Source organism: Bufo gargarizans, chromosome 2, assembly GCF_014858855.1.
Source record: "Bufo gargarizans isolate SCDJY-AF-19 chromosome 2, ASM1485885v1, whole genome shotgun sequence".
In the NCBI taxonomy this organism is placed as follows: Eukaryota; Metazoa; Chordata; class Amphibia; order Anura; family Bufonidae; genus Bufo; species Bufo gargarizans.
Genome location: NC_058081.1, coordinates 689288932 through 689300805, shown reverse-complemented (window position 1 = coordinate 689300805; position 11874 = coordinate 689288932). Strand labels below are relative to the sequence as shown.

Here is an 11874-nt window from a genome sequence, read left to right as displayed (position 1 = left end):
TTAGCAGAGTTGTCATAGTTGTCAGTTACCGTGTGTGACTGGTGCAGGTCCTGCCTCTGTGACCTGCACCCGTGTGGCGAATAAGGCATCACTGGTTTTAGTGTTGACCAAAATGAGGGAAGGGATTTAAATTACTTCACACTATTATGATGTAATCAATGGTTTATTGGATATAATAATTACAAATTCTGCTCATGCAATTTCTTTTTATCCCCCCAAAAATTCTCAGGACTGGGAAGAAATCTTCTCTAAGATGTCAGTGTCATGTCATCCTTTGATCAGTGGTTTCTTGATTTCATCGTATGACTTCACCTGTGTGAGAAGTAGTGCAAAACTAATCAATATAAATCACATTTTTAGGGAATGTTACTAACAATTTATTTTATATCACCGTTATAGAAATCCCCAGTGGTGTTATTTTGGTGTATATTTTACTGATAAGAGAAAAAAAAAAAAAGCAATGACCTATGGCTCTCCAGCAGTTGCAAAACTATTACCCTAAGGCCTAATACACACGACCCTGTGGATCCATTCATTTTTACGGGGCTGAAAAAAAGTGTCCGTTTTGAAAATTGACATGTCCTATTCTTGTCCGTATTGCAGACAAGAATGGTATTTTCTAGTAGTGGGAGTTAGAAAAATGGGGATTGCACATGAAAGGTGTCCTTATTTTGCAGATCTATTGTTTGTGAACCACAATACAGAAGCAGTTGTGTGCATGAGTCCTAAGTCTGCATCTGTCAGAGCATGCTAGGGGTTATAGTTTCACTAGAACTGGAAAACCATAGGGAGATCACTTAACAGAGTACATTGAATCTAATATAGTACATACTAACATGATACAGGAATCAAATAAAAAATACACACTTTTGAACATAAGGACTGATTAATGAATCTCTATTGCTCCATTTGTGATCTAGAGCTCAAAATATCTCACAAAGAGTAAATGAAAAACTTCTGCCTGCCTACAGCCACCACTAGGGGGAGCTTAACAGTCTACTGTATTGTTCAGTTTGGTATACAGTATAAATAGTCTGCAGTCTGTCTCTGACTGCCCCATAGTGGTGACTGAATCAGCCAGAAATGTATGACTGGATGGGAGATTCGGATCTCTGTATCAGGAAATGGAGTGATAGATATAGTATAAAATAACACAGAATGTTGGTCCTCTCATTGACTGGAAGAAGATGAAGGAGCAGAAGATAAAGAAGGTATACCTGAAGCTCATAGGCCACTATCTGTAACAGGGCCCAGACTTATTGTGAATTTGAGCCCTTACAAGCATCAGAGCTTATAGAGCTACACCACTGGGAAGGAAAAGAGAGAGGAAAATACGGGAACAAGAAAGAGGAGAAACAGTGTAAAGGAAATGGCCTGATGGAAGAGAACAAGGAGGACGAAAAGATAAGGAGAAGGTGAAAGATGAGAGGAAAATAGGGAGAAGAGATAGGAAACAAGAAGATAGTGGAAGAAAAAGGAGGAACTGGATGTAATAAATATGAAGTAGGGAGAACCGAAACAAGAGGAAAAGAAAAAGATGAGAGAAGCGGTAAAGGAAGAAAGTAAAGAAGATAACACCAAGAGGACAAAAAGGAGGAGAAAATGAAGAACAAAAAGGAGAAGGCGAAGACAAAGAAGGAAGAGGAGAGAAAAAAAAATACTAAAAAAGAATGTCATTACATGTATAGATCACTTAGAGATATGGTGCCATCTTACCTTTGAACATTGTTTCTTTGGGATACATGTATTGTCAGGACCTATGACATATCCTTTCCGTATACATACACATCCATTTTTACAACTTTGGTCACAAACAGTATCTGATACTGGACAGTAAGCCCAACAACCAGTACAACGTGACGGTACAGCTCCTTTAGGGCAAGTGTTGATTTTAGATGGACATTTTCCCAGTGGGATGCATTTATTATCAGGACCTATGACATATCCTTCCTGTGTACACACACATCCTTCTCTACAATCAGCAGTACACACTAAATCCGGTTTTGGACAATAGGACCCACAACCAGAACAATAATCTTTTTTTGCTCCTTCAGGGCAGGTTGTCTCTGTGGAGAGAAACATCAAGAAGCTAGTACCGTAAAAATGGAGGGAAAGCCTGTTACCAATCAATACATATCTAATGTATAACAGCAGAACATCTAAAATTATCAAACTACCAATATGTAAGGTGGAGAGGAGACAACAACTCATTATTGATGATTGAAACTCATTTGAGGGGACTTCTAGCATCAGTATATTGTTTGCCTATCCTTAGGAAAGGTCATCAGTATCAGATTAATGGAGGTTGGACCTGGCACCCTTACCAACAAGCTGTGCATGGTGCTTGTACAAGCGCTGCAGCCTCTTCAATTTTTACATTGGCCCATCAACCTGCCCACCATTTTCTTAGTAGTGGTAAAGGAGTATTTTTGGCACAGATTATGGTGCGAACGCTATTTGCGCCACAATTTGCGACTTTTCCCTGCTCACACCAGGTATAAAAAAAAAGCAGGTGTGGCATGGCCGTCTCAATTGTCATTCTCTACGCCTGTTTTAGGCATATAAAATGGCCTAAATTTAAGCCAGCAGGGAAGCTGACCTACATTTAGACCAGCGGTGGATGTGATGAAGTCATGCAGAGGCCGGCGCCTCTAAATACATAATTTTGGAGGATCCACTGGCAACTATAGGGCTTATTAAAATGTGAGTCTAAAATGCTGGTTATAATAAATGACCCCCTATGTGTCTACATATGTGTGGCCACCCAGTGGTGTCAAAGGTCCTTCTTGCATATTCTGTAAATGAGTTACAAAAGAGGTCTAGCTTTGACAAATAAAAATAAAATAATTTTTCTAATATTGGTCAAGAGGAAAGTTATGGAGGGAAACAAATAGGGATTTACTAAAACAGAGTTCTCTAATTCTCTTCCAAGGTGGAACTACCATATGTCCAAGTAGATAAGTAACAGTAATCTAATCTTAAGATGTGAAATATGCTATTCCACTTCACTCACCTTGTTTACCAGAAGAGTCACTTGGAGCAGGATTAGAAAAGACCAAAGAAATAACTAAAAGTAATTAAAAAGTAAATTATGGGTTAACTTTTTGCTATAAAATGTTACAAAATTATGTTCTGTGAAAAACTATACAATTATAGTAAAAATGTAATATAATCATGCATTATTGTTTACTATAATACATATTTATTAAAATAAATGGTCAGTGTTCTATTCTTTTAATACCTGAACAAAATACCAGAAGAATCTTCTTTGTAGCCATCACTGCTGAAAGTGTAGAATTGTGCTTTAAGGAAAAAAAATAAAAAAGTGGGAAATGGTAACATTTAACATTAAGAATAGATTATACATAGAGAATACAGAAAAGCAATGTACACACATTACCTGCCAGTTAGTGCTCCCCAGGATATGATGAAGATGAGAAGATCCAGACTTTATACCTCTGCTCTTCTATCCAGGAACTAATCAGAATCTTTCTAGAAACTTTTTGTAACTTCCTGAAGGAAGGATTAGTTGACTAGAAAGTTCAGCTGCTTAAGAGCATCTTCTGGACTGAAGCCAAATCTATGCCTTTCATACATCAAGACAGATTTTTACGGCTATGACAACAATAGGCGTAATTACACTCTGAGTCAAATATTTGCTCATATAGAATGGGCGAACTCTGTCTCCTCCTCATGCATGAGTGATTACATCACCTAGATACTTGGGTGGCTGTCACAAACTTTCTTCTTCTCACGGCACAAATGCCTTTTTTAACTTGGGTGGCTTGTTCGGGTCCACCTTAGAGACGAGAGAATCAATTCTATACAAATTTGATTTGTTATGAATTTCGCAAAAATGTATCCACCAAACAAAGTTTTTGCGATTCATTTCAGTTGAAGTGCTTAAAAAGGGAGGCTACCACCACTTTACTGTGAAGATTAGCAGGGAAAACCATAAAGGAGAAGGAAAAATGGAGGATCACATGACACTGGGAGGAAGTGGGGGGGGGGGAGGGCTTGTCCTGTTTGACTCAGAGGCTAACAGACAGCCTGGATCCAACAACCATGGGCAGGATTCAGTAAGGTCCTAATCTGAGAATGTCATAGAAGGTCATCCTGTGTTCATTGTACGCGATTGGCGTGCCTACCTCCAATGCCAATGTTGTTAATGGACTGGTAGGATGTTGCCGTATGCAAATTATTTGGTAAACAGTGATAATTTAACAGAGGTTTTGTGTACATATTATGGTCAGTTACTTATTTTGCTGGGCAGAGCTTCTGGGGAGGATAAGAACCTCCACAGTTGTAGCAGGTTGTGAGGCACATGTGGCTTCTGTTTGCTGCAGAAGATGGCTGCTCTTGCATACACAGTGATGGCTAACATCCGGCACTTCAGCTGTGGCAAAACTACAACTCCCAGCATGCTCCATTCATTTCTATGGAGTTCTGAGAACAGCCAAGCAAGTGTGCATCTTGGAAGTTGTCGTTTTACCACAGCTGGAGAGTCGGAGGTTACCCATCGCAGGTCTAGGTTCTCTATAAGTTCAACTTGTTTTTCTGCTGCATCATGAATACGTGCAGTATCCAGCAACTTTGCTAAAGACACGGTGGGATGTCTGAGTGCTTGTCTAATTAAGGGCTCATGCACACGACCGTATGGAGTTTTCAGGGTTTTGCGGACCGTTTTTAACGGATTCATTTCAGTAGGGTTTCCGGTTCAGTTTCATTTTTCCGTTCCGTTTTTTCGTATGGCATATCGAGTATACATAGGAAAAAATTGGGATTGGCATAAAGTTTTCAATAGATTGGTATCCATTCCATTTTTGCGAAACAAAGACATACGGAGTACATTCCGTATGTTTTCCTTTTTTTTTTTGCGGACCCATTGACTTTATGTAGCCACGGAACGTGATTTGAAGGCAATAATAGGACATGTTCTATCTTGGAAAAACGGAAACTGAATGCACATGGAGTTACTTCCATTTCTTTTGTGGACCCATTGAAATGTATTAGAACTTCCTTGTCTACATCTGCAAATTCACAGTAAACTGCAAGATGTCTTAAGCAGGCATGATATTCATCAATAGAGATGGAGGTCGTTTTGCAGTGAACTTTGCGTGTTCGCAATTCTCCGAACATATGGCGATGTCCGCCGGCACCATATTCTTTTGCATTGCGCTGAACTTCGACCCATGACACATCCATCAGGTGGGACAGGAAGGCCAATTGAGACATTTCAGCACATGGACATTATAAATAAACACGATCTGGCCGCCATTTTACATTCTGTGTTTTGCCAGTGTAGGGAGAGGTTGCTGTGTGGAGCAGGGACAGGCTGTTAGGGACACCAAACGCTAGCTAATAGGGCCACAAAAGTCCTTTTAAGGACTGGTATAGGTGTGCTATCTATATGTGTGATACCCAGAGGGGTGCGATATACTTATAATATACTTTCTATGTTAGACAGTATATTACAGTGCATTTGTATTGTGCGGCAGTTGTGTGCGGTTCTGCTGAGATACCGCAGGTGTATAGAGGGACAAGCGTTACTGGAACAAATAATTTCTACTGGTGTGATATACCAGTTGCCCCCAAATATTGATTAAGGTGTTTGATATACCCGCAATCACAAAATACTGATTGAGGGCTGCGATATACCCCTTGAATGCCTAATTGTTGGGGCCTGTACTCCAGTGGCCTACAGTAACATTTGTATCCATTCCTCAGTACATTATACAGCCCTCACCCCTGACCACCAGGACCAAGTAGCGCTCTGTCAGTACATGACGGCCTCACCTCTCCTCCGCTGTGTACTGGTGCTTATTCTGACACTAAGGCCTCATGCACACGGTCGTTTTGGTCCGCGTCAGAGCCACAGTTTTTGCAGTTGGATGCGGACCCATTCACTTCAATGGGGCCGCAAAAGATGCGGACAGCACTCCGTGTGCTGTCCGCATCCATTGCGCCACAAAGCAGACAAGAATAGGCAGTTCTTTTAATGGCTGTCCATGCGGTTACGCAAATTGCGGAACACACACGGATGCCATCAGTGTTTTGTGGATCCGCAATTTTCAGACTGCAAAACACACAACGGTCGTGTGCATGAGGCCCAAGGCTGAGTTCACATCCCATTTTTGCCATCCATTTAATGCATACCAAAAACGTATATGTTAACAGATGCCTCAGACTGATGCCGTACAGTGGCGTCCGTTCACCATACAGTTCCATTGTAAAGAAAACATACTTTAACTAATGCATTTTTTTACTTTACTTGGTAGGATACAAAAACATGGAGTGTTGCACATTTGTATGTATCAAACCTATAGGAAAAACGTGATGTGAACCCACTGGGGGAAGCAAACAAATTTTTCTGTGGGGCCCAGTCAGTTCTAGCTACATCACTGCACAGCTCCTTCTCTCCTCCAGGCCCGGCCCAGGGGTGACGTCATGACGTGTGTCTCACTGCTGCAGAGGGCCGGAGGAGAGAAGGAGCGCGGCAAGCTGCGGTTAGTGAATGACAGGACCGCCAGCTCCCCTGTGCCCCAGCAATGATGGGTATGTGAGGGGGGTGTCATTACACTGTGAGGGCCACTTACACAGTATAATGACCCCCAGTGCCCCCAATTTAGTATAATGATCCCCATTGACCCTCCATTCAGTATGATGACCACCAGAGCCCCCATTCAATATTACCCCCATACAGTGGGTGGACACTGGGGGTCATTATTCTGAATGGAGGGCCACTGTGGGCTCAATATATTGTATAGGGGCCACTGGTGGGAGCCACAGAGGGACATGTAAATGTACAAAAATGCCTCAAGGGGGCCCACTGGGATTTATCGCCCAAGGGCCCACATGAACCTGGAGCCGGCCCTGCCTCCAGCCACGAAAATCACAAGTTCTTTTCTGTCAGCTGAATGCCTAATGTTTGGGGCACGTACTCCCGTGGCCTAAAATACTTTTCTAGGCTCCAGAAGGGCACATTTTTTGAGAGTTTCAATTTAAGACGCATAAAAATGGCCCCTGATTAAAATACATATTTGTTGTGGGAAGTTTTTTAAATGATCCCCACCTGGTATGTCACTGTCCATGTTGTGGGACTATTTGTGCACTTCTAGTAAGTATTTGGTGGCTGAAAAGCTTTTCAGATTTGTCTGCCATTAACGTCAATGGGGCCAACCACGAACATTTGATCGTGAATTAGCGTTCACAAATCGTCCTGGCCGATGTTCGTCCATCACTACTCAATGCTTTTTGTTTGACTGCTTTGACTGTCTAAACTTGAAAATTTCAAAGGCTGCGTTTACATGTGGGGAAAAGTCCTTACTTAAAGGCAGGCAGCCCCACTGATATGAGCATTTCATGTTCCAAAACTCTCCCTTGCCCTGCGCTGTATAGTGCAGGGCAAGGGCTTTTTTGTTTACATTTTTACACTGCTAGGCAGAGGCTTCCACCTAGCAGTGTTCCCAGTGATGTTACCGGCATTGATGGGTGGGCTTTAGCGCTGCCCTAGCCATTTTACAGGCTAGGGCAGCGCTAAAGCCTGCCCATTAGTACCAGTGAAGTCACCTGGCTCACTGTTAGGGCTCATGCACACAACCGTTTTGCGGTCCGTTTTTCACGGATCCGTTGTTCAGTATCTGAGAGTTTTTTCTCCTCCTATTTAAGTCCTCTTCCATTATTGCACAAAACATATCAGTATGGTTTCTGTATTTGATCAGTTTTTTGCGGATTGTATACGGAAACAGTAACTTATTAATCACCAAACACAAGCAATATGGACTGGGCATAGCATTTCTACAGTATGGATCTGCAAAATACAGATGTGGTCCGCGTGTATTCCGTATTTTTGCAGACCCATTGACTTGAATGGGGCCTCGGACCGTGATTTGCGGACAATTATAGGACATGCACTACTTTTTTGCAGAACGGAAAACTGGAAACAAAATGCACAAGGAGTACCTTTCCATTGTTTTTGTGGACCCATTAAATTAAATGGTTTCGCATACGGTCCGCAGAAAAAACATAAAATAAGCGGAATTGGAAAGAAAATATGTTTGTGTGCATGAGCCCTTAGGTGGAAGCCTCTGCCTAATTTACCCATGGAGTACTTCACTGGATCTCCAGAAAAGGCACGATTCAGCTCAGAGCAACGGAGAGCATCAGAGCATGAAATGCCTGACTCTTATATCAGAGGGCAGCCTGGGTGAAAATAGGGATATGTCCAGATTCAGCTCTGAACCCAGACAACCCCTCTAATGCATCTTTGCAGAGCTAATAGTCACTGTTCTCCCTTGTATCAGGCATGGTTGTGAAGATATCCCTAGCGTAGTGTAGTAACATTGCTTTCCTTCTTGCATTGTCAGTAATGCTCATAGCTTGCAGAAATATCTCAAAGCATTTCAACCGTTTATTCCAGCATGCTGCCAAGTTTGCTTAGGGCTGGTGCAAATCAAAGGCAGTAAAGAGGGTAAACAGGCCACGGCTGGTGCCATCATTACAGTCTTGGACACATTTTGCTGTATCAATGGAATACCTTTAATGGGGTTTAGCCATTTGAGACAATAGGGGGCATATCGCTAGGATATGCCCCCATTGTCTGAGAGGTGGGACCCGCACCTACAATGAGAACGGAGCAGGAAAATGAACGGAGAGCACACTGCGCATGCACAGCTACCCTACATTAATTTCTATAGGGCCGCCGAAAATAGCCGAGCGCTGGCTCGGTTATTTCCGTCTGCCCCATAGAAATGAATTGAAGCGGTGTCCATGTGTGCACAGTGCGCTCCCATTCACTTCTAGGAGAGCAGCGGAGAGCAACGGAGAGCAGCGCTTGGTGGTGGATGGACCACAGCCACAGCTCTCCTCTGTGTGTTGCAACGGACCTGGCAGCCAGTTTGGGGCTTGTTTGTTTAGTGATGTTCCAACTTAAAGGAATTCCACATTGAATATACTAGAGTGTTTGTAAAAGCAGATTAAGGCTACGTGCACACGAATGTATTTTGTTAACGTGTCAGTTCCATTTTTTTAGCGGATGGGATGCGGAACACAACACACACACAGGATGCCCTACGGACCGCAAAACACATACGTTCATGTCCATGAAGCCTAAAGCAGTAGACCGCCTCAGCAGTGAGCATGTGTTGTTTCAAGGTCAGGCAATGGCAGCTCAGAGACACCTGTCATGGACTGAAGCAATTTGAATGGGCCACAAAATTTGGCAGAGACAACCGTGGCATAAACAAAAAGTGTCATCCCTCTAATATTTATCTTTGAGTATATGCTGATGCAACAAAGAACAATGGAACAACATTAGAGATAAGCAAATTTTTCAAAAATTCGATTCGCAGGTTTGCCGAATTTTTTTGAAAAAATTTAGTTTGATCCAAATATAATTGTGGCGAATTTTGTTAAAAAAAAAAACCTTCTATTTCCTGGCTGCAGAGCCTGTATAGGGGTGTAGATCACTGGGCCTTGCAGTAAGACACATAGGGAGTCTGCTGTGGTAGTGAAACAATACTGTGAGTCAGTATGACAGATGACAGGCGTCGCTCTTAGAATCACTGCACACTTCGCTTATTTGGGCAGTTACGGGGCCGAAACTAAACAAATAACTCAAGTATTAACTCATCCTTACAGGTCCACGTTAGTGTCATGAAGAAGCGCACTCCTTTTACACTGTCATCATCTGATTCCACATAGATGTCTACAGAACCTGTTCTATTAAACGCTTATACAAGTAGAGCCCCCGACAGAGTGGAGAAGGAGTCAGCAGTTTGTGTTGACGTCACTGATTATTTTGCCCTTTCTCTGATCCGTCAGAACAATAACCCACAAAAAACGGATCCTGTCTGTTGAGCATCCGCCTTCACTCGGTCAGCAATCCATCAGTATTGCTAATGCCAAAAAAAAGTGGGGAGGTGGGTAACAATATGAGTACCAGCTGAAGATGGTGGGTGAAAGAAGGAGCACTTGGCATCATATGTGTGGCATTAGAATAGTAGCTGCATCAGGTAGCCAGAAGAAACTGGTCTCTCGTCAAAGTATTGGTGTGGCACCATAGATGATCTAGTCTGATGCATCAGGCATTGGTGGGTGGAAATCCTGGTTAATCCACACCCGTTTCATCTTGACAAATGTCAGTCTCTCCACGTTTTGGGTGGACAGGAGAGTTCTTCTTGGGGTAACTATGGCTGCCGCTCGAAACACCCGATCTGATGCCACACTACTGGCCGGGCAAGACCGCTTTTCCAGGGCAAACTGCTAGTTGCGGCCACATATCCAGTTGGCTGCCCAGTAGTCCAGTGAATCTTCAATGTAGGGTGGCAGGGTACTGTCCAAGTATGCCACCACCTGCTGGTTCAGGTCTTGCTCCAGGTCTAGCTGCTGGTGAGTACTTTCTTCACTAGGCTGGTGAAGAAAGCTACTCAGTGACTTTAGACTCAAGTTGCGGCTGATAGAGCTGGAACTGCTCCTACCCCCGCCCCACCCTGCCACAGCAGCCATGGCAGAGGAACATGAGCGCAGAGCGCAGAGGGCCCCCCGGTCAGACCTGCGAGAGGATGGACGATGGCGCAGATAGGCAGCAGCCAACTGACTACATAGGATGTCTCTATAGTAGTTCAGTTTATCCTCCCTCTCAGCAGGTATAAAAAAGGCCCCCCATTTTGGACCGGTAGCGAGGGTCCAACAAGGTGAAGAGCCAGAAGTCATCCCTCTCCTGAATGCTGACAATTCAGCTGTCACTACGCAAGCAAGTGAGCAAGCATCGGGCCATTTGTGACTTGGAGGGACTCCCTGCCTCCATCTGCCTCCATCTGCACTGCATACTGCCATGGTGTATCTGGGTACTCTGCCTCATCGCCCTGTCGCTCCCTCTGGCTGCTCCTGGTCTTCCTCTGTCACCTGTGTAAAAAACAAAAACAAATAAAGAAAAAAAACAAAAAACACCCATTTCACTACACATTGGATGTCCTCCTCCTCCTGTTCATCCCCTACAGGGCTCATGTGGCCATGAGATCTAGGTGCCACATCTCCAGTCCCCTGACCAGCCAGATTTACCAGCATCTGTTCCAGCACATGAGTAGAGATGTCCCGAACTATTCGCCGGCGAACAGTTCCCGGCGAATATCGCATGTTCGCTTTCGCCGCGGCGGGCGAACATATGCGATGTTCGGTCCGCCTCCTATACGTCATCATTGAGCAAACTTTGACCCTGTACCTCACAGTCAGCAGACACATTCCAGCCAATCCCAGACCCTCCCACCGCCAGGGCAGTCTTTAATATTGATTGGACCCTGGGCAAGAATTTACTTGGGCTCCCTGGATCCTGCCCCCCCCGTATTTTGCAGTACTTGCTATACAGCAGCACTTACCTGTCACGTCCAGGGCCTCCAGGTGACGTTTCCTCATTGTCATCATCTTCTCTGTAGATCTTCTCTCTCAACTCGGTCTGGACAACTTCTCTCAGCCGCCTCGTCTCTGCAGAGTGTGACACACAGACATCTTAGCTTCCTCACATTCTATCATTATCCCCCAACTGGAGTCCCCACAGTGTTATCCTGCTGCTTGCTGTCCCCCCCCCCCAGGGGTGTAGCTATAGGGGGTGCAGAGGTAGCAGTCGCCACCAGGCCCAGGAGCATAAAGGGGCCCAAAGACACTTGTGCCACATAAGAAGACACACAAAGCACTGAGGGAAGGGGGGCCCAAGCTGAACTCTTTCACCGGAGCCCATGAGCCTTTAGTTACGCCCCTGTGGACCCTCTATAGTTCCCCCAGTGGTAATAAAGCTCCCTACAGACCCCTCAGTAGTAATAAGGCCCCCCATAGTGCTCTTAGTAGAAATAAGGCGGATCTAAAAGACCCTCCTATAGA

At 44.1% G+C, this 11874-nt stretch overlaps 1 protein-coding gene across 1 annotated transcript; it reads right to left on the bottom strand.

Annotated features, from left to right (window-relative positions):
• Positions 1–216: 216 nt before the first annotated feature.
• Positions 217–3455, bottom strand: LOC122927698 (IgGFc-binding protein-like). The gene is made up of 5 exons (XM_044279792.1): positions 3401–3455; positions 3242–3302; positions 3014–3067; positions 1717–2066; positions 217–312 (listed from the first exon to the last, which is right to left on the bottom strand). The coding sequence occupies exons 2-5, from the start codon at positions 3276–3278 to the stop codon at positions 268–270; spliced, it is 486 nt and encodes a 161-aa protein (XP_044135727.1). The 5' UTR covers positions 3279–3302; positions 3401–3455; the 3' UTR covers positions 217–267.
• Positions 3456–11874: the final 8419 nt, after the last annotated feature.

Excerpts from the sequence above, each read along its gene's own strand:
- LOC122927698 (XM_044279792.1), bottom strand. The coding sequence starts at position 3,278 with ATGGCTACAAAGAAGATTCTTCTGGTATTTTGTTCAG. Across the intron at positions 3,068-3,241 it reads TCTTCTGGTATTTTGTTCAG|TTATTTCTTTGGTCTTTTCT; the intron begins GTATTAAAAGAA and ends AATTACTTTTAG. Across the intron at positions 2,067-3,013 it reads TGACTCTTCTGGTAAACAAG|AGACAACCTGCCCTGAAGGA; the intron begins GTGAGTGAAGTG and ends TTCTCTCCACAG.